Genomic DNA, 27,744 nt, shown 5'->3' with positions numbered 1-27,744 from the left:
TTGCTAATATTTTTAATTAATTCAGTATATGTATATAAGTCATATTTAACTATAAGTTATATATGAGTTTGGTGGGTTAATGGGCTTGGGCTGGGTTGATTGTTGGAGGTTGGGTGTTGAGAGTTGTTTTTAACCCTTCGTCATGATCATATCAAAAACACATGATGCCAGTGGTCATGTGCCATTGTTAATTGTGTATACCCAGTGGTAATGTGACGTTTGATGGCATGCCAGATTATGTTGCATCTAGTACTTGCATTTTTCATGACAGGACCTTTATGCTGACTACAGTACCTCTGTGGGCTTTCAATGTGCGACATAACGTGTTACACTGTAAAAGTACTAGCATAGCTAATTACAGTACATTTGTCAAAAATAGCTTTATGACAGCTATATTATGTCATATGAATTACCAGACACAGTAACATGACACTGTTATGTCACAGGATATAAATAGTCGTGACAGCTGATGATTGCATCTGACATCTAACACAGATATGACACAGAGTTGTTATCAAAATTTTCTCTAATTTCTGGTATTTTGTTTAGAGGAACTCTGTATAATGAATCATCACAAAATCCAAATTTTGCGCATGAAACGTGGAAAAATAGAAGCAACAAGCGTCACCTTAGATGCAGAGAATCCTGGGTATGAAAGACATGCACAGAAACAAATAAACCTCTCTACAGAGGCATTTGGTTTGACTAAAAAGTCCAACAAGGGATTGCTTGGATGATTAGCCATCAATGTGACAGGCCTCTGTTGCTTAGGAACATGACTATTCTGCCTTAATTGTCGCTTCACTTGGTCTGCGCTGCATGGCTTCAAATTGACAGTAGTTGTAATTTCCTCTCTAAATATGAACGTTTAACACACCTCATCTTCTGTTGTCTCTGTTTTCGTACCTGCAGCAACATTAACCCTGCACTAGTAGATGTTTGCTATTTATTTCCTTTTTTTCATGTATTGCCACAGCTTGCATCCCTGTTTGCTTACACGGGATATCCTGACAGCCGCAGACAAAACATTTCTCTGTACTTATGGCTCCCTGATACTTGTTGTCATGGTTACCGCACATTGCTAAAGGAGAGGGGGAAACAGGAAATGGGGTGGGGGTGGGTGGTCTAGGGGCGGCAGACGCCCACAGCAAGCAGGTGATTGTGCGTGCTTGCTGTGTGTAATTTAGTTAGTGAGTCAATGTAAATGGGGGATTTTAGTCAGGGCTGGTGCGTGTGTGTGTGTGTGTGTTTGGATGGTAGGGGGTGTGTGTATGACTGGTGGCGTTTTTGGGGTCGGGAGGTACGACTGGTGGTGTGTGTGTGTGTGTGTGTGTGTGTGTGTGTGTGTATGTGTGTGTGTGTGTGCTATGACTGTGTGAATTGTGTGAGGCCAAAGAAGTTAGGGCAGAGGTTAGATCTACACACAATGCATAAATGTAATGTATTTTGGGTCCACAAGAGGGCAACAATTTGCCCCCAACTGTGTCCCACCCTCCTTCAGTAACAAAGGGCATTAAATAGCTCAGCTCCAGTCCCTGACTAAACTTAGCAAAAACCTTTTGCACTTCAAAAACTGTTTCCTTATGATGGTAATTTATTTTATACCATGCACCCACCAGAATATCTTCTACATAATCAAATGCACATGAAAATAATCATCCAGGCACTGCCGCTACCACCTCATATGTCTTAACTAGTAGAGAAATGTGCTACCAAAACCAAAGACACAGGTTTAATTATGAACCATATGTACTTATAACAAGTTATACCTCTAGAGATGTGTTCAATTCTGTATGTCCTGTAGACACCTCCAGGGTTGGTGGTTCGATTCCCGACACAGACTCATGCCCTGTGTGTGCGGAGTTTGCTGCGGGGGTTTCCTCTGGGTACTCCGGTTTCCTCCCCCAGTCCAAAGACATGCAGGGTAGGCTGATTGGCATGACCAAAGTGTGCCTAGTGTGTGAGTGTGCCCTGCAACAGATTGGCACTGGGTCTGGGGTGTACCCCACCTTGTGCCCCATGCTCCCTGGGATAGGCTCCAGGTTCCTCGTGACCATGTTGGACAAGCAGTATATTCATAAATTCAGCAAATATATACAGCAAATCAGGCTTCTGGGGCATACACTGTAAAAAAAAAAAAACCTGCTGTAAATTTACAGTATGTATTACACTATAAATATGTTTATAGTAAAATATCAGAAAATGTAGTGGGATATGTAACGCTTTAGGCAGAGATTGTAAAGATATGGTCGTCTGTGTGTCGACATCTGAAAATTAGTGGATTTTTTTGTGCCTTTTATTTTAGTGACTATTTTAGACGAGCACAAACCCTCTTTGATTTATATATTAGTAAAAACTTGCTAATGTAAAGCACTGAACTTTTCAATTAATAGTAGAGGTGGTTGAATCAGTGTAAGCTAGTTATAGGGAAGTGGTGGCAGCGCAATGATTAAGCTTTTGAGCTATAGGTAAGCAGGTCGTGAGTTCAAATCCCAGCATTGCTAAGCTGCCATGGTTGGGTCCATCAGCAACACCCTTAACCTTCAACTGTTCAGTTGTATCCTGTCTCAATTGTAAGTCACTTTGCATAAAACTCTCAGCCAAATGTAGTGGATGATAAATTATTTTTAAAATTTATTTTAAATCTACAGAAATTACTGGACACATACAGTAATACATTAAAAATTACAGTACATATGTTACTGTAGTTTACTGTATATATCTTTTATAATTATTTGTTGTAATTATTCTGTACTTTACAGTACTAGTGATTGGAAGATTTGAGTTGAAATCCCATGTAGGCCAGAGAGTCACGGTTGGGCCCTTGAGCAAGACCTGCTCAGTATCTATTTGATAATGTTAAGAATCTCTTTGGATAATGATAATCTAGATAGATAGGAGTATGCTGGCTGCTTTAGGTTAACATTTGAGCAATACATACTGTGTTATTATACATAATTTGAACCCAGTCTTATTGAAATTGACCCTTAGATTATATCTGATCACAGAATGAACTCTGTGGACGCACTAAATTGTGCATTTCAGGGTACAAGACAAGTACTTTTCACTGGGGTACTGTCTTCAAGGGTAGCCTTTTGTACTGTAATCTGCAGACCACTATTGTATGAAGAGGAACAAGAGAAGGAATGAGGTGATGTGTGTCTACTTTATTTGATTGTTTACGAATGATTAATAAGAAATGGTACAAGTGTTGACCCCACCACAATGCTAACCGTAACTTGTGTAGGCTATGTTTTCACAAGTTTTTTCTTTCAACACACTTAGCACTGCTAGTATGCAGTTACAGGAAGAGTAATGACTCATAATCACACTATCTTGTGTCATCCAGAAGAGCACAGGTTCCCTTTTGCACCTGTTTCCACTCAATGTTTCTTCTATATGGAGTTCTTTCTTGCCATCGCCACCTCTGGGTTGCACATTGGAGATCAATATAAATCTACACTCACCGTCCACTTTAATAGGAACACCTGTACACCTGCTCATTTATTCAATTATCCAATCAGCCAATCATGTGGCAGCAACACAATGCATAAAATCATGCAGATACAGGTCAAGAGCTTCAGTTAATTTTCACTGTTTATTTCAGTTAATGTTTACTATAGATGTATACAAAGTAAACTTTAATCTCTCTCATCAACCAGCCTGTCCCAGCCTGCAGACCTGCCACTCACAGGATGTTTTTGTTTTTCTGCACCATTCTGTATAAACTCTAGAGACTGTTGTGTGTGAAATTCCCAGGAGATCAGCAGAGATCACATTTGAGATCACACTTTTCCTCATTCTGAATAAACATTGTCACAAAGCAGCTTTACAGAAATCTGATGGTTTTGATTTAGATCAGTAAATGAGTGGGAGTGGTGAGGAAAAAATTCCCTGAGAAAAAACAAGAAAGAAACATTGAGAGGAACCAGCCTCAACAGGGAACCCATCTTCTCTTCTGAAGAGCATTGAAAGTGTTCATCATAGTCTTTAAGATAACAGCAGCAGTCCTTAGGTACATGTTTACATCCGGATGAAGAAGGATGTAAAGGTGAGACGTATAAACTGTTGTTTTGGGGTTTGTTTTTTTTTTGGTATGTGGAAATCTTGGAATTTGTGTTCAGGGAGGGGAAAAGTGCATATACAGTTTTTGAACCATGATCACAGAAATCATAATGCCTTTTTTAAATTGTGACTGGGTTTGAATTTGAATCCCATGTCAGCTTTTAATGAACTCCTCTCCACCTTTCTTGTCTTTCATACATGCACCCCAACCACCCCACCCACCCGCAGGGTCTCTTGTTATGAAGGTGCGGGAAGGTTTTATTTCATTTATTTGTTTATTTTAATGGCGCTTGCGTCGCGATGACGTCACGCGGGGTGAAATTGCCGGGCCTTTAAGAAGCGGCGCTGCCGTGAAAGCCGGAGCTTTTTTATCTCACATGGTGCAGAAGGAGCGGCTTGTGCACACGCAAGCGAGATTATCAGTGCGATCAGAGATGGTCGATATGCGAAGAGAAACAAACAAAAACAACAACAGCGAATAAATACGATGACGTGTGAACACCAGGAAAGGCAAATGGAGGGGAAAAGGGGACCTCGATCAGACGTGTGTATCCCACCTTCTTCCTTCCTTCATGACGGGTTTGCTGACTGGTCCTGGTGTGGCTCTGTGCTCGTGCGTGCGTGTGTGTGTGTGTGCGTGCGCGCGCGCGCGCGCAGTTTAGTGGCATCGATGCAACAGGTAGATTTTTATATTTCAAGCACGTTTTCAGTCGAAAATTCGCGATATTAATTTTATTCCTCGGTATGTTTGTTATTATTATTATTATTATTATTATTATTATTATTATTATTATTATTATTAATATTATTATTATCCGACTACAAAACAATTCTTGAGATTAATCTTTTGAGATTAAACCTGTGCTCAACGCCATGCATTTTTTTTTTGCTAATTGTATTTTTAATGTATTTTATTCTCTTAGCCTATTTACATGTATTTTGTTGTTGTTGTTATTGTTGTTTTGTTTGTTCGCGCTTTCGTTTTATTTTAACCTGCTCTCGTCCACGTGCGCCTTATTTTTTTTATGATTTATCTGATTTATCTTTATCTCTATTTATCTTCTTTATAGAATCTTTTAATCTATTTATCTTCTTTATTTAAAAGCACAATATGTATATATAAATTAATAAGATAAATTAAGTGTTAATCTCTCTCTAAAAAAATAAATAATAACAATAATAACTGCAGCACATGGAAAGTAGACGAATGCTTTTGGTTTTGGTTTAAGAGAATATTTAACGGTTACAGGATCAAATGATATATTAAATATCAAGCGTGTATTGTTGTACAGGGACATTTCCGTTCCTCCAGCAGAATTCATTTAGTCACATCGTCGTATATGATTATCATTAGTGGTTATTCTGTTAGGTTTAAGGTTACATATGTGTCAGAAATACAGACCTTCATAGAAGACCCTCAGTAAGGGTGTTTCAGCACCGAGAGGTGGACAGCTCCCAAAACTAAAACAGATACAATACACTCAATACAGATACAATACAATCTACTCATGCTAATAAGGCTTTTTTGTTGACACTAATTTATTTAAAGTGATGATTTATCAGGCATGCAGAATATACTGTAAGGCTTCTGGGTTAAAAATATTTACAAATTAAATTATTTCAATCGAACGATGTCCTAATCAACAAATTATGACTTGCACTATGTATGCATGCCATAGTTTTGGAAATGTTTGCTGTATTGGAAAACGCCAAAATGCAGCTGCATGTAAATATCCTGCATGTTGTGAAAGGTCAGGGTGGGGAGCAGATTCACCTGATTAAATCAAATCGACAGTAAATAAGCCAGAAATTCTTGCTTGATGTGTGCGTGTGCTAACCTTTACCTCAAAAGGTTACATTAACAAATTGCATTCAATTAACAGATTGTGATTTGTTAATTGTACAGTTTAACCCACTTGTAAGCTACTGAAATACAGTTTCAGACCTCATCTTGAGCTTTCATTATAGACATCATGCACAGATTATATTAAAGGGACTTGCTTATGATTCATTTAGGTTTATTTAGTGCTGTCTCTTGTGTACAGTGAACTGAAACTGCCACCCCTGCTATATGTTTATTTTGGGGTATTTCCTGGGATACTGTAATTATAAGTGCATGACACACACAGGCACACACCACTTATAGATACAGCCTGCTGCCAAAGTGCACAATAAACATAGCCTGTGAGGATGGATGACTTTAGACATGGAAGTGCTACAGTTTTGCAGCCATCTTTGAAGAGGCCTATGTGCTTTTGAAGGCGATGACTAGCTCTTTTGAAGCACCAGGACACTGGGGAAAAAACTGAGATCAAAACATAATAGAATGTGTGCAAAGGGACTCCATTTAAGGACACATTTAATGCACTATTACAGTCTGTGGTGGAGCACTAGACTGGCAGGGCTTGTGGTCCCTAGAGGCTGTGGGGGGCACAGACTGTTTTTGATGTGTTATTATAGGGGAGGGGGAGGAGATGCTAAGGCTCTTTACTGAGTCAAGGAAATGGTTAGGATGCCCAAGCTACCAAGTGACTTTTTCTGGGTTAGAAACATCATCTAAAGACAGTAGGTTGACAACAGCTCAATGTGAACATGAAAGCATTGTTAGAAATAATTTTAATCCTCATTAAATATTTCAGTGTATTCATATAGCGCTTTAAACAACAGTCGTGGTCAGAAAGTAGCTTTACAGAGATCCATATGGAGACTCATGGAGAATATTAGAAGAAAATGTGATCAAAATGAGTGGGCAGCAAAAGTGGGGGTGTGGTATGATGCCCACAAAGAGTTCCTCTAACCTTGGTGGCTATCTTGTGCCATATAGCTGAGTGGGCAACAAGAGTGTGAGGCCAGATCTGTCCTTATCTTGCACTGAGTCAAGTCCTTCACTCAATATAACTGAAAAAATATGAAAAAGTGTTGTATTTAAGGTCAATGAAAGCTAGTGAGAACTAGTCAGCATGGCTCATGGCTTGCTTTCAGCCATTACTAATTTTAATATTTTAATATTTTAATATTTCTAAGTTTAATATTTTTTAATAGACAACAAGCAATCTCTTGTTCCTTTTTTTTTCTTGACAACACTGTGAAAGAAAACAATGTTTTAAACTGTATGTTTTGGTTGAAACCCTGAAAACTCCAAAGCATTTTTTTAATAAAAATTTGTTATGTTTTTCTCTTTTCTAATGATTATTGATTTTTCACTGTAAACTGAGTGGCTATCCAGCTAATCCAGTGTTCAGCTGTAGCTCAGTGCAATTTGTAGACAGACAGGCCATGCAAAAATATATTCGCTGTGACTGAGTTTGTAGTTATCACAACCATTTAGAAACGTTGTTCGGAAACAAATACAGATACACCAGCCAGGCACCATCATCCCTAACGAGTGATACCATGGCACCAACTAAACTGATAAGAAATGTCACCATTATTTTTATTGTCATCTTTCATTAGGGTTAATATGGAGCCTGCTTGGTGCATCTGATGGTGCCAGCATGGTGCTGCATCTTTCTCTTTCTGCCCGTACACACACAGAGGGAAGGAATGCTGCGGGTTGTCTGGGCTGATTGGTTTCTTCTAAACCTAATCTACCTCCTGTGTGTGAGGGGAAGCATTCAGAGGGAGACCGAGAGAGAGAAAGAGGTCAAAAGAGAAAAAGATTGAGTGAGGTTCCATTGCTTATTTCCATAAATCCATAAATTCAAGAACAAAAATTAATGAAAGATGCACAGAATAAAATAAAAAAAAGCTGTGTAAAATATTTCTGTCACATTCTCTCGATAGCAAGTTTGTTTGATATGTCAGCATAATCAAATTATAGCATAAGAAGAGGACAGTGTTCTGCCTTAAAGGCACGATTTTCTAAGTAAATGCTATTACATTATTTTGCCTCCCCCAGAAATATTAATTTCACTTCATTAAGTGTACTGTTATCAATCTGAGCCATATGTCTTTTTTTTGTTGTTTACATTGTATTACCATTCCAATAACATTTCAATTTATCTGATGCAGAATTATAAGGACAAGTGTAGAATTCTGGCCACAATGGTATGGAGTAAAGTGTGTAAAAATATCACAAAATTTAGAAATATTTATTTGTCATATTATTAGACAAGGTTTACGGACCTTGTATATGAAATCTGTGTGCGAGCTCTGAGTTTACTGATCAGGTATTCATAAAAACAGAAGTTACGTATTTGTTCTCATATTTATATTTATCTGACTATCTATGAATATGCCTGCATCAATACAACATCAGCATGGCGACTTTTTCATGACTGCCTCTGATGCAGGCTACTCCATATTTACTGAATGCATATGAAAACCTGAAAAGAATAATAAATCTTTATTGATTTTTTTTTTTTTGAGGAAAGATTGTGATTAAAACCCCCATGACATTGCCACTCATAATGACATTTCATTTCGGTCAAATCCCTTGTGGCTGAGTTGATTTTCTTCAAAATAATTTATTTCAATTTTAGCTTTTGTTTTTTTTTTTCCTTTCTGAACTGTTCTCTATAGCTCGCATTGTACTTCCCCTCTTATCTGAAGTGGTCATAAGAAAGATTGGCTGTGCTTTATAAGTCATACGTCTGCCAAATTGCATGGGCACTTATCGTGGTCATTAGTTTCCATTCAGATGGTGGAGGGACAGAGCGCGCTGCTGTGCTTGGCCGTCTCTCCTTGCTGAGCCACATCAGCAGTCGAGCAGAATGTAAGGCTTTCATCGCATCTAGGGATATAATTTCTCAGCTTTTAATAATGCAGTACTGTTCAGCATGGCAGCCATTATAGTCCCCCAGGACCTTGGTTGTATAAGACAACTATAGTCTCAAGAGAACTAGTTTAAATCAGCAAGGCATATACCAGGATTTGAAGGTTAAGTAAATTTCAAAGTTGCCTTACTTTGACAAGTTGTTTTTAATTCCCTAGACTTTGAGCACTTCAGTCATTTTTACAAGTTCTTACTTGTGTACTTTTTTTTCTTTCCACAGAGCTCTTAACAGTTCATGTTAATGATATTCAAACAGATGAATAGCTGTGGATGAACACATGCTCAGAAGGCCACAAGGATCCAAGTAAAATAAGGTAAGCAAAAAGAAAGAGAGACATCCATCCTTCTGAATTTGATTACAATTGTTCTGTGTTCTTATGATATTGTTTGCTGAGCCACAGACATAATTACATAGTTGCTGGAATTAGAAAGGCTTGGCACAAACCAATAAATGCATTTCATACACATTAATTACCTTCAGCAGAACGAGTCAGCGGGCTGAAAAACGCAGAACAGACGAGGGACAGAGACGGAACTTTGACATAATGGCGAATATGGGACTGGACTGGATGGTTTGTGGAAAGGGCATGTGGCTCAGTAGCATGACATTATTAACTGAAGATATTTTTTCAGGGTTGCGTAAGTCACCTTAAATTACAAAAGGCTCTCTCAGATCGTTCCCTTAAAGGTCTTTCAGCTCTGGGTTGAAACATTTCAAAAAGCATGTGACTGGAATTCACCTGAATAGAAATCTGGGTGTAATTGTGGGTGTATATAAAAATATACGCCTATAAAATGTATGCCATCGAGTTGATGAGAATGATATGAAATATTCATATAAGCCCTGACTCACAAGTTTCATTATGTCACTGCTTTCAAAAAGACAATAAGATATTGTCTTTATAACTCAGCAGCCATGCAAGGATTCAGATATTTGCTTTAGGGAAATATATTTTTTTAACAGACATCAGTAGTTTATTCAGTAGTTATTGGTTTCATCCATTTGCATCATATATCAGGTGATATATTGGACCTGGAAATATATTTGTGATGTCAGTATCTTTACCATACCATACCATTAATGATACAGTTATTTCATGTTTAATCATCATTATACAGTACATCATAATACTAATGTATAATCACACTGCTAGTATGCAGTATGTATATCAAATTAAATTGTCTCCTAATTTGTAACGAAATAATATTTTCCTTTGTTTATTCTTATCCTTTAATTTAAGTCTTCCACAGTCTAGGAGGTCAAAGCCTTCCTTCAAGACAAATGAAACCTTTGCATATTTTCAAACTGTTGCTTATGTAATGTCACAGGATTGCTATATGAATGAGAATGAGACAGCTCTGTATACATGAGCTAACAGATACCTCTGATTGCCTAATTTCACTCTCATCAATAGTGGAAAGAGGCTGTCCTTTCCACATAGTAAGCAGGCCAGTTATGCTTTCTTAGGTCTTTTTCTTCAAATAACCTGTCATTTGATATTCTTGTTTCCAATAAATATGCACAATACATCGTGTGATATACATGATAAACACGATCTACACATTGATTCCAAAATAGTTCTGGATATTGTGGAAGACTAGTGATTTTGTTGTTGAAAATATATCAATGGCAACAACAAGTCATAGTCTACCTCAGTGACCAGGACACACTCGCACGATTGTCTTTCATTCACAAGGAGAATTAATGGCTGATATAATGATAATCATTACTTGCGTAAAGGTTCATTATCGATAGCAGTGGAAAATATGAAATATTCTTTTTAGCATGAGAGACATAGAAATCGTTGACTTTTTTCCTGTCATTATAGGTAATTATTCTTTTCTCCTTTTTTTCACAGCCAACTTCTTTTATGTGCAAGATGAAAATGTTTTTCCCCAACCTGTCAAATAAAGACAATTCACTGAAGTTTCTGTCTCATTCTTGACCAAATAAATAAGAAGTGATTATAAATCAAAGTAATTTCACACACAGTAGAATGGATCATATTATTTCCTTTGTCAGCTTCTATCACAATTCAAGCACAAAGTCTTCTAGATATTAAAACATAAATGTCTCTCTCATGGCTGTAACAATGCATGACAGGATGGCTGCATACAATATAATATCTGTCGGCATCTATCAGCCTTGAGATTGGCCATTAAATGGCAGTGCAGTTTTATAAACACTATTTATTATACTTTTTTTATATCAATGAAGCATTTATCATGAGAAAAGAGGAGAGATGTTATAATACATATCCACATCACGTGTAGTCATGGCTACCACTCCGATTGGTTTGGCATACAAAGAGAGGTGTGTGTGTCCTTGGGAATTTTTGAGAATACTTTGCGCACTTCATGCCAGTAGACTACAGTTTAAATAATATTAACTGTGATTAACTATGATCAAAAGGCAACATGCCTATATATAAAATATATCTGAGAAACACAATAAGCTGTTCAATTTTAAAGAAAATTTTACAAATTTTAAATCAGGCAAAATTTCCACATTACAACAAGTTACATCAAATTCATGGCGCAAATTATTGAGAAATAACAAATGTGATTATTCTGAGTTTCCTTCCTCTTCCCTCCAATTCTTCATTTAGTTTTTAAACATGATGGTGAGAACTGAAAGACTAGCAGTAAGAGAAGTGTGTGCTCAGCCTGAGGCCTTGGTTTATACAAATACTCATGTCCAAGGATAACATATTACAAAGGGACGTTCTTCATTTTCCATAGAATTTATTTATATTTTATATTATTTTATTTTTTATTTCTTTTAACTGACTTGGGCAAACAGATTTTGGCACATACAAGAGTGTGTCATTTTTGCAGGGGTGGAGCTACATTGATATTGTCAATGAAATATATTTCAGTTGATTTCACATTTTGAGACCTTCAATCAGATCAGCCTTGTCTGTTCAGTAAGTTTAAACTTTTCAGTTTATTTTAAACTTGATGTGTTTCTAAACCCTCTACTTCACACATTATGATACTCGCATGCAGAAAATTATATATCGCATTTTATTCACTTTACTTTTTCACATTGTTAATATTATTCCTTTTTAATTTGACAACACAGTGTAACAGTGGAAATAGGCCTGTATATGTATATAACTCTAGCAAAGCTAGCAATCAGGGTTTTGCACATTTCTTTGGTTAATTTCTAGACACAACCAGGCCTGATTACTGCAAAACCTGTTCAATCAAATCAACACTTAAATAGAACTTTTTCAACAGCATGAAGTTGGTTAAAAGGTCTTACCCAGTAACACACTATGCTAAAATTGAAAGAAATTCCAGAAATGATGAGGAAGAAGGTGATTGAAATACATCAATCTGGGAAGGCTTAAAAATTATTTCAAAGGTTCTGGGTCTCCAAAGAACCACAGTGAGAGCCAATATCTCCAAATCGAAAAACTTGGCACAGTAGTGAACCTCACCAGAAGAATCTTCCAAAATTCCTCCAAGAGCACAGCAACTACTCATCCAGGAAGTCACAAAAGAGTCAAGGACAACATCAAAGGACCTACAGGCCTCTCTTACATCAATAAAGGCCACTGTTCATGACTCCACTATCAGAAAGACACTGGGCAAAAATGGCATCCATGGAAGTGTGGCGATGTGAAAACCACTGCTAACCCAGAACAACATTAACACTCGTCTGAAATTTGTCAAAACACACCTTGATGATCCTCAAACCTTTGGGAGAATGTTCTGTGGACTGATGAGTGAAAAGTAGAACTGTTTGGAAGACAGGGGTCCTGTTACATCCGGTGTAAACCAAACACAGAAATCCACAAAAAGAACATCATACCTACAGTTAAGCATGGTGGTGGAAATGTGATGGTGTGGGGATGCTTTGCTGCTTCAGGGCCTGGGAAACTTGTAATAATTGAGAGAAACATTAATTCTGCTCTCTACCAGACAATCCTAAAGGAGAATATCCGGGGTTCAGTCCGTAAGGTGAAACTCAATGCAGCAAGATGATCAAACCAGCATTTGGTTGCAGATATTGCTGCAAAAGGTGGCACAACCAGATTTTAAGTTTAAGGGGGCAATTAGTTTTTCACATTGGTGATAGGTGTTGGATAACATTTTTGCATAAATAAAAGAAAGAAAGAAAGAAAGAAAGATAAACTGTATTGTGTGTTTACTCAGGTTGCCTTTGTTTTGTGTTGTATTTCGTTTGAAGATCTAAAACTATTTAGTATGAGATATACACAAAAACAGAAGAAATAAGGAAGCAAATGCTTTTTCACAGCACTGTAAATAGATAGATAGATAGATAGATAGACAGATAGATAGTATACTGGATTTTGTGTTACCCTGTATAATGGGGTTCTCGCCAAACTGAAAGTGGTTTTCAACAAACTGAAATCTCTTCTGCTGCAGTGAGTGTATGTTTTATTACATTTCTACTCCTTATTCTGGAGAACACTACAGAGTCTGGGTTTAAGGTATCTAACTACAATTGAGTGGCAAGATTACAAGTTTTCCGTATTCCTTGTAATAACCCAAAACTGCTTCAAAAGAAGCATTTAAGTGGATCACACCTCTGATTCAGAATCCATGGAACATCACAAAGGCTCTTTTAGTTTAATTAATCCAAAACCTTTACATTTCTTCAGTGTGCCACTGTAAAGTAATGTAAAACCACAACCCTATTTGCCACAACTGAAATGGTTTAGTTGATGAAAATGTTTAATGGGAACCACATGTAATTCTGTGTAGTAGAAATGTGAGATTTCGGAAATTCACCGGATTAAACCAGATTTAGGAACTCCTCCTCCTCATCCTACTTCTGCTTGAAATGCGATGGGGTGTGTGGTGTTTCCCCTACTCGTATTCCATTAAATCCCATGTCCACCAATAGTAGAGAGTTACTCGGGATGCTAGCCAATCATAGCGCAGGGGGCGGGGTTTCTGGAATACGGGTGGGGAGAAAACGCGTTTGTTCCTTTGGGGAAAAAAACATGGAGTCGGAAACAGTAAATTTGTAAATTTATTATAGACTTTCGCAAATCACAGTTTGCCACACATTTCGTTATAGCAGGTAAACGGTAAGTCCGACCATTAACAGACAGTCAGAATGCTGTTCGTATTAAAAACTGAACGTTTTAAATGTTAAAAGCTAAAAAAATAAATGCAGCTAACTTTTTTTTTTGGTTCTCGTGTAACTTAGCTGGCTAGCGGGTATAATTTTTTTTCTAGCTAACACTTGTAGCATCAGAGCTAACAACGTTATACGTATCACGGTATGTCTATAAAACTTGTAAAACGGAAAATGCATGTTTTTATCAGTGCGTTTCATGTTATTCGTCTAGAAATACTCTCTCATGTCTATGTTATCCCAGTGCTTCCAAATGTAACGTCATGTTTCTTTCAAACGTAAAACATAAATAAAAATAAACAAAGTGTTCTCGATATCTTAGTTAGCAAACAATCCTAATGCTGCAGAATGCCAAAGAAAACATCATTTATTACAGTTTAATAATATAATAATAATAATAAGTATACTGTTAGTACACACTTTGCCAATTAAATTGCTGTTGTTGGAAAAAAAAAATGGGGATTGTATTTAACCTACAACATTTCGCATAGAAAGTGATGTGAATTGTGTGTAAAATGCAAACTCTACAAAATACCCAAAGCACAGGACTGGTTTCATATCTAGAGAATGGATATAACATCCATTTTCAGTTTCTGAAAAGCCTAAAATTATTCTGTTCAGTGTTAATTATTGCTATATGGTGCACTGATAAAGAGCGGTTCAAACTAAGTACTGCTAAAGTATTCAGTGGTATTTAATATCACTGCAATAGTCTCACAACAGTCTTAATTTTTATAATCATTGTCTCATGCATAGTGAAAATAATAGCCCAATTAGGGGCTCCAACAGAAATGTTTTTGCTCTGAATGTGATCAATTTTAAATATTTTTTTATTTTCTTCCAGTGATCTTTTGGAGAGAAAGGAGAATGGATGCAGCATCCTGAGCAGTGTTGTGCCATAGATCTACAGAGGTCATGTCTCCCAAAGTGGCACCCCAGCAGGGCAAGGCCGAGGACACAGCGGTGCAGGTGGCGGTGCGAGTACGGCCGCTGCTCCCTAAAGAAGTCCTGCACAACCATGAGAGCTGCATCACTGCACTTCCTGAAGATAAACGGGTTACTCTCGGCCATGATCGCCACTTCCACTTTGACTTTGTTTTCGAGGAAAGTGCCGTCCAGGAGGATGTATATGCAGCCTGTGTCCAACCCCTCATTGAAGCCTTTTTTCAGGGTTTTAATGCCACTGTCTTTGCTTATGGTCAGACAGGCTCAGGCAAAACCTACACGATTGGAGAGGCTAATATATGTAAGTAATTTTTTTCCTCCAGTTTGCCTCAGTGTCTCAAAAGAACAATATGCAATGCATTTAGCTGATATATAATCTCACAATTCACAAGATGTGCAGCCTGTTTCTGGTCTTATGCTACAGCGCTGTTGAATTCTCGACTGGTGAAAAGGTGCAGAATTTTCTGTAACGACTCGACTTGAAAATTAGGCGAATCACAGGTTGATATTAATTTGGTGAAGTTTTCTGTGAGGAGATTAGTTTTTGTGGAAGGAGTCTCCAGTGTCAGTGCTTTGTAACAGTCAGGTAAAGCTGTTCTGTTGGGTTTTCTGGTATGACATAGTCTTGAGAATGGAGGGTTTTGTGCTTTCTGGGTAACATGATGAGCTGCTTATTATCATGAGAGGAAAAAGAGGCTGGTGAAGACATTGCTATTTGTAGCTGTTCTGAGCAGGGATGCTAACGATTAATCGACAGCTGACACACAAGGAAAAATGAAGCGAGCGCGCCATAGATACGTTTGAGATCATTTTACTTTAAATGGCGATAATGTTAATTGCAAACATTGTGATTGTGTTTTAAAATACAATACAACAACGAGCACCATGATATACTGTTTGAAAAAGGTGCATCCAGCAGTCTCCGTGACAGGATATGAAACTACACAACCATCAATAACCTTTGTTTTAGCCGGGGGGAAAACTGGAGCTCAGAAGGCAGAAGGAATAACTGAATGACTGTATAAAATGATTGCAAATGACATGTTGCCTATGAGTGTCGTCGAAGGTGATGGTTTTCGAGAGTTGATCTGCATTCTGGCGGACTACAGCATTCCTTCAAGAATGGATTCTGAAATGGATTAGCATGTCATCTAACGGGTACATTTAGCTTCTGAACATGTAATATATAGATAATGAAACGTTATCCGTGTAAGGTATGTAAGTCTCAACTTCAAGCAGGACCGCCAAAGTAATAACTAAATGGCATAGGCCTGTAACATGTTAAGGACATTCATGAGTAAAGCCCAAAGAATACTTCATTTTTTTTTACTCATACGCTAGCGTATGTGCACAGGTGTACGCATAGCCTTTCAAAGTATATTCGGTTTGACATGTACGCGTACACAGGCGGTCGACGCATGCACATTACGACAACTTGCACTACCCCTCCTGGCCTACAAGAGTCAGAGCAGAGCAGTAAAACAGGTCTTCCGGTGTGAATCACAGCAACACGAAGAACAATGGAGGAGGAAGACATGCTGCTTCACTTGTTGTTACTAGAGGAAAAAGAATTTTTTAAAAAGAGAAGATGGTCCGTGCGACCACTCAATGAGAAAATAGTGAGGGATGGCAAATTCAAGTCTGTTGGTGAAAGAAACGCGAAGTATAGACGATGAGAAGCATTATCACTAGTTCCGCATGAGAAACAATGGCCCTGGCTCACCGTTGCCACCTTTTGGAACAACTAAATAGTGCAGAAGAATTAAATGCGCATGTGTGATCTGCGGCGACAAAATACGTGCGGTTAGAAAAATCTGCCGGCGCGCGTACAGTACACACGTACGCTGCTGATGACGAAATTTGCATCACATGTATGGTATGCTGTTCCTAGCGTACGCGTAAAAAGTGAAGTACGTATTCGTATTCTCCGAGTAATTTTATCAAATGATCATAATCACATCGATTACATTTTACAATCCTACTAGCTTATTATGTAGAGTAAAAAAACCCTTCTGTTGGGTGAGGAATCTGGCATTTTGAGTGGCATTTGCACACCCTGTCATGCTGATGGCTATATGCCACTGCAGTAGACGCATCTTGCAGTATTAAGGTTAACGATCAGTTAATTGATCGTTAATTTAAATGACAATCGATCATGGGAATTTGTGTAAATTGACATCCCTAGTTCTGAGTGATATGTGGACAGCCACAACATAGCTGTACATTGATTAAAAAAAAAATGTAGAAGCATTGGCAAATGCTGTGATTATAAGAGGAGTAAAACTCTTTGCGGGTGGTAACAGTAACCTGGCTTTGCATTACCCCTTCATTGATGATTTTCCTATGATGGCATGCCTTGTCTTGATTTATTGCTTAAATATCTAATAAAAATATATAATGGGTCAATAGTTACCATATAGGTGTGCTTTATAGGTATAAAGTTACTGTCTGTAGATGTTCCAGTAGTCCAGAAGAGTGGTCCCCAACTCGTTTCCTTCAGATCTACCTTCCTGTAGGTTTCATCTCCAAGCAAAACATGTTTTAGTTGATCAAGAACGTCTTAAGGCAATAATTAGGTCAGGTGCGCACCTTTATGGGTGGAGCCGAAGTGTTCAGGGAGGTAGATCTCCAGGAACGGGGTTGGTGACCACTTGTCTAAAAGGACCACTATTGAGAAGATATTCTTTGTGTTGGTGGATTATTCTTAGTCCTGGACAGTCTGTCCATTTACACCTACGATGTTGGTGCAAGAGTCCAAGGGCTCAGTTTTAGACTGTTGTTGGCAGGATATTTTGGTTGATGATTCTCAGCACAAGAGTGAAACTGGTTGAGAAATCTTTGGTTAGTAGTGGTCCTATGAGAGTCTCTTTCACTGATGGATGAGGTCCAGTTGGATACACTGTGTAGTAACAGATGAGCTACAGTCAGTAACTGTACTACCGACAACTGCACCTATATGTTTGGTGTACGTGATAAAAATGTAATTTCACCATCACATATTTCCTGAAAGAAATCATGACATATTGATATGCCACAGTGTATTTGAATTTATTTATACTGGTCTCATCTTAAAAAGTGTTTCTCATGACAACTATGAAGTTTTTGTGTTCTATCAAGGCCAGCGATTTTCTGGGTTCGAAGATGGTTGCTTGCTTCTTGTTAAAATCTTCCTATGAGTTCACACACATTTGGGATGCCAGCAACACTTCCCCCGGTGCAGCTGTCACTGCTCGAAAGCACAGCCCCTCTTGCCATCTGAGATCTTGCTTTTTGGCATTTGGCTGTGGAGCGCGATTACAAACTCACTGCTGTTTTTTTGGCTGCAGCCTCCTTCGGTGACGACGAGCAAGGAATCATTCCCAGAGCAGTGGCTGAGATCTTCAAGCTCCTGGATGAGAATGACCTCAGCGACTTCTCCGTCAGAGTGTCCTACCTTGAGGTTTACAAGGAGATCTTCAGAGACCTTTTGGAGGTGGAGACAGCGAGCAAGGACATTCATATCCGGGAGGATGACAAGGGCAGTATAGGTGAGGAGCTTAAGGTAGCTCAGGGATTCCCATGGAATCTGTGAAATGTCTAAGCGAAAATGTCATGTTCTTCATTGCTATGTACAGATTTGCACAGCTGTTCAAATATCAGTTTGTGTGCAGGTAATATTTATATTTGAGTATGCACCCAATAAATATACTGTATAAGTGAGCAGTCATTATAGTTAAAAAAAAATAATATTGTCACAACAATATTTATTTTAGTTTGTATCAAATGATAAATATGCTGAAATTGGAATTAACAGATGTGAATCACTCAGAAATGATGGATAAAGTAAACATCCTCACCACTGAAATGATAACGTTTGGATCATAAGGAGAATTTAAAAGCTCTTGGAATAAGTGGAGCCTAAATAGACAGTTTACGGTTGTGTTTGTGGGCTTGTTTGTGAATACAGTGTGCCCACGGTTGTCGCTGAGAACGCTGCAGGCAGTTCCCATTTCTTGATACATGGCCAATAAATGGATCTCAAATTAGCCTGCCTCTTTAGATAGGAAATGGTAGCGCTGACTACATTTTACTCATAATTTGAAATGATAAAAGCCTTAATTTGTCATACTGGTTATTAGAGGAAGTCTCTTATGCCATTCACTTCCTCCCTAAAACCTATATGCACAGTCATGAAAGCAGTGTGTTAGACAAATATATAACAGTTATAATTAACAGTACATAAGCACCCTGTTTTTGCACTTTGTCATGTAGTACAGTTGTTTTTGCAGTGAAACTGAAGGTTGGTTAATTTGAACTCATTTCAGAGTCATGCTGTGGGCCAATTAATAACATTTCCAACTCATGTCACATGTCTGAGTGTCACAACACGTTTGTAGAAGAGTAAGTGCTTGTTTATTACTGTTTCTATGAGTGAACAGCTCCTATTGAGGCCCACATAGCCTTACCCCTTATATCGTGGAAAGAGATTTGGAGGAGAATACTAGATACTGACACGATAATGTGTTGCTGTGGTAGAAAGACTTAACCATGTGTGTCACAATTTTCATAAAACTTCAGCATGTTTTAGTGATTATTTTTTTATCTACATAAAATGCTCAAAGGACATAAAAACTGATACAGTCATTGGTTTTTGTGCAATGTAATACAATTCTGCATCAAAGAGCAAGAAAGGATGATATGTAACTTATATTACAACATTCAGTTTATACATTTGAAGTACTTACATCAGCTTGTATGATTTTATTATTGCCCTGTCCCAGTGGTGGTATTCTGTGAATCTCCCCTGCAGATGCGGCCAACTTTATTCCCTCTAGGCTCCTGACTACAAGTCTCCTTTAAAGGTACAGGAAAGTGTTTTGCTGTGCTTTTTTTTTTCTTCATAGTTCTGTGTGGAGTGAAAGAATGTGAGGTGGAGGGGCTTGATGAGGTCTTAAGTCTTCTCGAATCCGGAAACACGGCCCGCCACACAGGAGCCACTCAGATGAACCCTCACTCCAGCCGCTCTCACACCATCTTCACCGTGCTGATGGAGCAGAGGCGCGGTGGCTCTCGGGGTGCCAGCAGGAACTCGCAGATCCTATCCTCTAAATTCCACTTTGTGGACCTGGCCGGATCCGAGCGAATTCTAAAAACTGGCAACACTGGGGAGCGACTCAAGGAGAGCATTCAGATCAACAGCGGACTTCTTGCTCTGGGAAATGTCATCGGGGCGTTAGGGGACCCAAAAAGGAAAGGCAGTCATATTCCTTACAGGGACTCAAAAATCACAAGGTATGAAGCTTAGATTAAATTTTAATATAATGTACAGTGCACCCCAGAGAACAAATTCTTGTACAGTTATTATTTTGAATTAGACATTAGAGAATTATTTGTTGTGATCTGTATAAAGGAATACTATTTAAAAGTGCTAGTAGTGAAGGAATGCCATTAGGCATCAGTTGTGCTGGTATGCACTATATTGCCAAAGGTTTGTGGACACCTCACGATCACACCCATGTGGGTCTTCTCCAAACTGTTGACTCAGAGTTGGAAGCAAACATTTGTATAGAGTGTCTTTGCATGCTGTAGCATTACAATTTACCTTCACTGGAACTAAGAGGCCCAAACGTGTTCCAGCATGATCATGACCCTGTGCACAAAGCGAAGTCCATAAAGACATGGTTCGCCAAGGTTCGAGTGGAAGAACTCGAGTGGCCTGCACAGAGTCCTGAGCTTAACCACACTGAACCCCTTTGAGATGAACTGGAACGCCGACTGCACCCCAGACTTCTTCACCCAACATCAGTTCCTGACCTCACTAATGCTCTTGTGACTGAATGAACACAAATCCCCACAGCCACGCTCCAAAATCTAGTGGAAAGCCTTCCCAGAAGAGTGGAGGTTATTATAACAGAAAGGCGGGGACTAAATCTAAAATGGGGTGTTCAACATATGGGTGTGATGGTCAGGTGTCCACAAATATTTGGCCATATGGTGTATATGCTGCTTAAAGAAATGTTAATATTTATTATGTTAAGATGGCTAGTGTAGTGTAGAGTGGAGTAAACATAACCATGGATACAGAAATAGATTTTAACATCCAGTCAGCTGCTTTTTAGCTGATTGAGTAACAACCAAGTTATATATTGAGTAACGAGTGTTACTACAGTATTGAAGATACCTGCTGTACTATAATAAAATCGCATTGTGATATTTTGAGATCAATATTATGTTGTCATATTGACCAGCCCCAGGCACCAGTTAGCATAATTTATTTTATGCTAAGTGACATCTTCTATTATTAGTTTTTAGCTGTTCTTTGAAAGAATTATATAATACAGAATTGTATACCACCCCCCTTTCCTCAGAATCTTAAAAGACTCTCTTGGAGGCAATGCCAAAACACTCATGATTGCCTGTATCAGTCCCTCATCCTCTGACTTTGACGAAAGTCTTAACACCCTTAATTATGCTAAACGAGCTCGAAACATTCAAAACCGAGCTATGGTGAACTGTCATGGGGAGCCAGATCGAGTGGAAAGCCTGGAACTCCAGATCAAAGCTCTAAAGCGAGCCCTGGAGAACCGGCAGCGTTCTGAGACCAGAATCCTTGCTCGGTCAGAGCCTGGACGCCAGGTGCGTTCCCTCGAACCAGATGTGAGCAAGTTGCAGGCGGAGAGCACCCACTATAGGACGTGCACAGACTCAGCCTACAGGCTGCTGATGGAGCTGCAGGGTGAGGGGACGCTAAACCCGAGCCAGCTGCTGCGTGTCAAGGAGTGGCTTAGCGCTGTGGAGGAGGAGCGCAACGGTTTGAGTACAGCCTCAGGGCTGGACAGTGGCATTGAGAGCAGTTCCACTGAGGACACCACCACACTGAAAAAGGGACGGGAGCTTCTAAAGTGCCAGGTGGGCCATCCGACAGTACAGTTTTATTCATACGTTGACTATAAATACACCCAGAGGCCTAAATTCATTACTGTACCCACTCCAATATTTTAGGGAATAGGTCTCAGTAAGGCCATATTTAGGTGTCAGTTCATTATGTCTGACACTAACCAAAGCTGGAAGCAGTACTAATCTTCTTGGTCGGTTTTCATATGAGAAGTAACAGTCACTCATCCTGTATTCATTTTCTATACAAGTAGGCAGGCAGAATGACACAGATGGAGTGGCAGGCGGTGTGGCGTGCTTGCTCGACCCCGAGAAATCATTGCGCACGTGGTGCCTGTCAGAATCGCAAAGTTCAGGTCATGGTGCAAAAACCATGCTGGCGTTGGCCAACAGTTTCAGCTTGCCTAGCAAACTCAAGATGTCATTAATCAAGTTCAGATAGTAATGATAGTAATTTTAATTATTTGGTCATCAGTTTTCTGTTTTCAATATGTAGCCTATGGACAAACACTAGCTGTATTTAGTTTTGCTGTCACTATGGTTATCATTTAAGATATACAAGCGACTTTTCTTCTCCATTTTAGGGACGTACAGAGGCAGGTGGGGCAGAGACCAATTTGTTGCTTTTTGTGTAGAAAAACCCTACCGTTTTGATGATCTCTTATTCCATACCTTACGTTGTAATTTGCTTACATGGTTCTGTTTCCCAGGAGCCAGATGTGAAAGAAGAGTGGAACAGGGAACGGGAGAACTACATTTCCCAGCTACAAGTACAGATCCAGCGATTAGAGCAGGAGAACACAGACTTCCTCGCTGCACTGGAAGATGCAATGGAACAGTACAAACAGCAGGTTAGAGAATTCATGTACATTTGACTTTCATCAGAGGTCAAAGATATATTTTTGATGTTTTTATTGGAAATATAGCTCAGGTTTGTGAATTGGCTTTGGCCCTTTTTTCAGAGTGATAAGCTCCAGGAGCAGCAGGACCTCATAGAGGAGCTGCACTGTCTTCTGGCCCATCCAGGGACAGGGCTGCTGCAGCTGACACAGAGACCCCACACTGCACCTATTAACTCATTACAGCAAGCAAGCCTTGGCCCAGGCCATTTGACACCTTTCTGCAATGGAGAGGTCGGAGGATCCCCTGCACGAAAGGTAGACACTTTTACCTTTCTTTGTTGTTATAAAACAAGTCAGTCAAAAAAATATATAGCTTACTTGTTACAGATGGTGCAGTGAATTGAGGCTCAGCAGTAGGAGTGAAAATATTATTCTATGATACTTATACAGCCAGCCTTTTTGTCACAAAGCATGTTATCTAAAGAGAACAACACTTATATAATGCACTTTAGTGTTTGTAAGTTTTAAATAAGAAAAATCTGTCTTAACAGCTAAATCCATCATACATCCATAACATTATTAGCGTTCATGAGTCAGCTTACTTACATAACAGAACTTCATCAATTAGTCTAATATAGTGAGAGAAAATTGCATAGCTAAAATGATTCTTGATTCTTCAAGAAACTCTAGACAGTATCTAGACAGTAATAACTCTAGACTGTCTAATAACTCTAGACTGTCTAGTAACTCTAGACAGACTAGGGTTATATACAGTACTGTGTAAAAGTTTTAGGCACTTGCAAAGAGCTGTAGAGCAAAGATGCCTTCAAAATAATTAAATGTTTCTAATTTAAAAAAAATAAATACCATAAAGAGCAGTAAACAGTAGTAAATGAAACAAAGTCAATATTGTTTGGGAATCTAAAATGTTTTTTGTACTGACTTGATGTAGAAGTCATAAAATAAAAAATCTATAACAAAGTTTGTACTAAAATAGGATGCCTAAAAACTTTTGCGCAGTACTATATATATATATTAGTATCTCACAAAAGTGAGTACACCCCTCACATTTTTGTGAATATTTGTTATATCTTTTCATGTGACAGCATTGAAGAAATGACACTTTGCTACAATGTAAAGTAGTGAGTGTACAGCTTGTGTAACAGTGTAAATTTGCTGTCCCCTCAAAATAACTCAACACACAGCCATTAATGTCTAAACCAATGGCAACAAAAATGAGTACACCCCTAAGTGAAATTATCCAAATTGGGCCCAAAGTGTCAATATTTTGTGTGGCCACCATTATTTTCCAGCACTGCCTTAACCCTCTTGGGCATGGAGTTCACCAGAGCTTCACAGGTTGCCACTGGAGTCCTCTTCCACTCCTCCATGACGACATCACGGAGCTGGTGGATGTTAGAGACCTTGTGTTCCTCCACCTTCAATTTGAGGATGCCCCACAAATACTCAATAGGGTTTAGGTCTGGAGACATGCTTGGGCAGTCCATCACCTTCACCCTCAGCTTCTTTAGCAAGGCAGTGGTCGTCTTGGAGGTGTGTTTGGGGTCGTTATCATGCTGGAATACTGCCATGTGGCCCAGTCTCTGAAGGGAGGGGATCATGCTCTGCTTCAGTATGTCACAGTACATGTTGCCATTCATGGTTCCCTCAATGAACTGTAGCTCCTGAGTGCCGGCAGCACTCATGCAGCCTCAGACCATGACACTCCCACCACCATGCTTGACTGTAGGCAAGACACACTTGTCTTTGTACTCCTCACCTGGTTGCCGCCACACACGCTTGACACCATCTGAACCAAAGAAGTTTATCTTGGTCTCATCAAACCACAAGATATGGTTCCAGTAATCCATGTCCTTAGTCTGCTTGTCTACAGCAAACTGTTTGCAGGCTTTCTTGTGCATCATCTTTAGAAGAGCCTTCCTTCTGGGACGACAGCCATGCAGGCTAATTTGATGCAGTGTGCGGTGTATTTTCTGAGCACTGACAGGCTGACCCTCCACCCCTTCAACCTCTGCAGCAATGCTGGCAGCACACATACGTCTATTTCCCAAAGACAACCTCTGGATATGACGCTGAACACGTGCACTCAACTTCTTTGGTCGAGCATGGCAAGGCCTGTCCTGAGTGGAACCTGTCCTGTTAAACCGCTGTATGGTCTTGGCCACCGTGCTGCAGCTCAGTTTCAGGGTTTTGGCAATCTTCTTATAGCCTAGGACATCTGTATGTAGAGCAACAATTCTTTTTTTCAGATCCTCAGAGAGTTCTTTGCCATGAGGTGCCATGTTGAACTTCCAGTGATCAGTATGAGGGAGTGTGAGAGCGATGACACCAAATTTAACACACCTGCTCCCCATTCACACCTGAAACCTTGTAACACTAACAAGTCACATGACACTGGGGAGGGAAAATGGCTAATTGGGCCCAATTTCGACATTTTCACTTAGGGGTGTACTCACTTTTGTTGCCAGCGGTTTAGACATTAATGGCTATGTGTTGAGTTATTTTGAGGGGACAGCAAATTTACACTGTTACACAAGCTGTACACTCACTACTTTACATTGTAGCAAAGTGTCATTTCTTCAGTGTTGTTACATGAAAAGGTATAATCAAATATTTACAAAAATGTGAGGGGTGTACTCACTTTTGTGAGATACTGTATATATAGGCAGACCTTTTAAAGCAATGACATAAAACATGCACTAGTACTGTCGTGTGAAAATGTGGCATTTTTGTTATATTCACTTGTTTTCATCATTTTATTTTATAGGCAATAATTTGTGTAGGGGAGGACCAGCATGTCCAAGTGGCTACGCATTGCTGTTTATAAAAGGCCATTATCTACTTGGGTCTTATATACTGTATATCTGTGCAAAAAAAATCATGGTTTTTCGGTATCTCACTATATAACCACCATTCAAGCACAGCGGACTATGTTAGCTAGCTAGTGAGGGCAGTGCCATCAGGACTGTTATTCAGTTGTTTTTGTATTTAACATGTTCTGTTTGCTACCCTGATTTAAATGTTTTGTGTGATATTTGTGTGAGGCATCAAACCTATAAATAGTTTGTGACATCATCATTTACTGGTGTAGCACAATGTTAAAGGTGTAGTAGCTATTTGATATACCGACATCATCGTATATCACATCTTGTCAGAATACCCTCCCACACCCACTCAGTGTGGGACACTATATCAGTTATTTGTTGTAAGATGCCCTATGATAATCTTCTCTAAATGTCTGGCTTATAGTGTGTTTTGCAGTAAAAAAAATAATGTGCTCTATATTCTATGCTTTCAGACTGTCCTGAGTGTTCCAATAGACAGCCATTCATTTTCTGAACAGGCCCAGTGGGACAAGGAGTGCGAGTCCTGTGGAGAGGACAGAGAAGGCGAGAACACTCTCAACAGAGGAGTCAAAGACAAACGCAAGTACGGATGGTACTCTTTATCTTGCTGCTTCTTGACAAATAAGCAGTATCACTCTGAAATGTTTACCTTTTGTGAATTATAGCACATTAGTGATGGCTTCTAACTGTAAATCAGGGGTTCAAATCAAGTGTAACCCTGTGCCTAAATTGACCGCAACACAGCAAAGTATCTGAAAGTCATTCATTTACAATATATGGGCATGGTGAGCAACTGAGCATGCTGAGCAGAGATGAACTTTTTGGAAACTACCAATGTGAATGATGGATAGTGATGCGTGATTGTGGCCATATTCCACTAGCTAGGGGAAACCATAACAACTGGCAGTATCTCAAGGTAGGACCGCCCACAAGAAAGCAACATTCAATGGCTTGAGTGAAGCGAGGCGAAAAATCATCACTGCCATTTTGAACGCAGGGTAAAAAGAAGGAGGCAGCAAATTAGCATGAAGAGTGCCCTGAACCGAAATGTAATATGTAGGCAGTGTACTGAAATGTGATTCTAGAGTTGTTATTTAGAGTTGGTGGGTGTGAAAAACACTTGCGCACACGCTCCACTCCAATCTAATGATCGGTTGAATGATTACAAGACATATTATTTGCTTTGCCAAATAGTGCAGTCACTGGTCTAAGTATAGCTTTAATTCTTTGTAAGTAGCTTCATTGTCGATTCTTGGAGTCTGTATTCATATTTCTTTGCTACAGATGCATGAATATTCCCTGGTCAAAGAAGGACGCACCATTTCAAGCATCACCCAGAAGAGCTAGGGGAACCCTGCCTCAGGTCCTGTGGCCTGGCCACCCTCCAGGATTACACTACAGCAGACGTACTTGTGAGTTCAGCACTGAAATGGATTAAAGTACAGTCAGCTTCAAAATTATTAGCACCCTTGGTACAGATGGGTTAAAATAGTTTGGAAAAAATGGTCTTACTGTTAATTAGTTTAATCTCATACTGAAAATATGAAAGCAATTTAATCTTTAATTCAATTTATTATAATATATTTTTTAAAAACCTTATCAGCAATATTTTTTTGACAAAACTGTACGTCACAATTATTGGCACCTCTAGAAATTCTAATGAACAGACTCTAACTGAACCATGTTTCCATTAGTATTTTAAAGCAGGCATCTGTGATCTCCTGTTCCATTGGGGTATAAATATGAGGTGATACAGAGGCCACATTTCCCATTAACATGGGAAGATTCTTGAATACACAAATGAAATGAGCGAAAAGTGTGCTGATCTTCACAAATCAGGCAGTGGCTATTAAAATAGCTACACATCTGAAAATCTAAAGTTAGATAAGTGGAGTAGAGAGTCATTGTTTTAGTGAATACCAAAACCAACAAAGACAGTGGTTGCTTTTGTATTCTCTAACATTTCTAATTACAAATATCTCCAGTTGAAAAGGCTGCAATATATCACAAATTTCATGATCAAAGTGAACAAAACAAAACCTTTGGCTTATGAGCACAAGTGTTGTATTTAACTATAGCACATTTGCTATTAATATTAAAAGGCAGGAGGGTATTTTAGTTATCAAACACTGTCTGACAATGAGTCTCCGGAGGTGCACTCCTAAATGCGCACGCACACACACACACACACACACAGACACACACACACACCTTATACTCTGAATGTAAGCATTAGTTTAAATTCACTGATATGGTGGCAGG

General features: G+C 39.0%; 1 protein-coding gene across 3 annotated transcripts in view; it reads left to right on the top strand.

Annotated features, from left to right (window-relative positions):
• Positions 1-13,787: 13,787 nt before the first annotated feature.
• The window catches only part of kif7 (kinesin family member 7), a 29,582-nt gene continuing 15,625 nt past the window's right edge, over positions 13,788-27,744 (top strand). Inside the window, exons 1-9 of one of the 3 annotated variants that reach the window (XM_053634856.1) lie at positions 13,788-13,833; positions 14,800-15,201; positions 18,227-18,427; positions 19,784-20,171; positions 21,248-21,788; positions 22,484-22,624; positions 22,736-22,930; positions 25,935-26,065; positions 26,767-26,894. In XM_053634856.1, the coding sequence (XP_053490831.1) occupies positions 14,871-15,201; positions 18,227-18,427; positions 19,784-20,171; positions 21,248-21,788; positions 22,484-22,624; positions 22,736-22,930; positions 25,935-26,065; positions 26,767-26,894 (2,056 nt within the window). In that variant the 5' untranslated portion in view covers positions 13,788-13,833; positions 14,800-14,870. Of the gene's footprint in view, positions 13,906-14,799; positions 15,202-18,226; positions 18,428-19,783; positions 20,172-21,247; positions 21,789-22,483; positions 22,625-22,735; positions 22,931-25,934; positions 26,066-26,766; positions 26,895-27,744 lie in introns of all 3 variants that reach the window. The other 2 variants (XM_053634857.1, XM_053634855.1) reach the window with 2 other exon arrangements.

The sequence above is a fragment of the Ictalurus furcatus genome, chromosome 10 (assembly GCF_023375685.1).
Source record: "Ictalurus furcatus strain D&B chromosome 10, Billie_1.0, whole genome shotgun sequence".
Taxonomy (NCBI): domain Eukaryota; kingdom Metazoa; phylum Chordata; class Actinopteri; order Siluriformes; family Ictaluridae; genus Ictalurus; species Ictalurus furcatus.
This window is presented reverse-complemented; position numbering and strand designations above follow the sequence as displayed.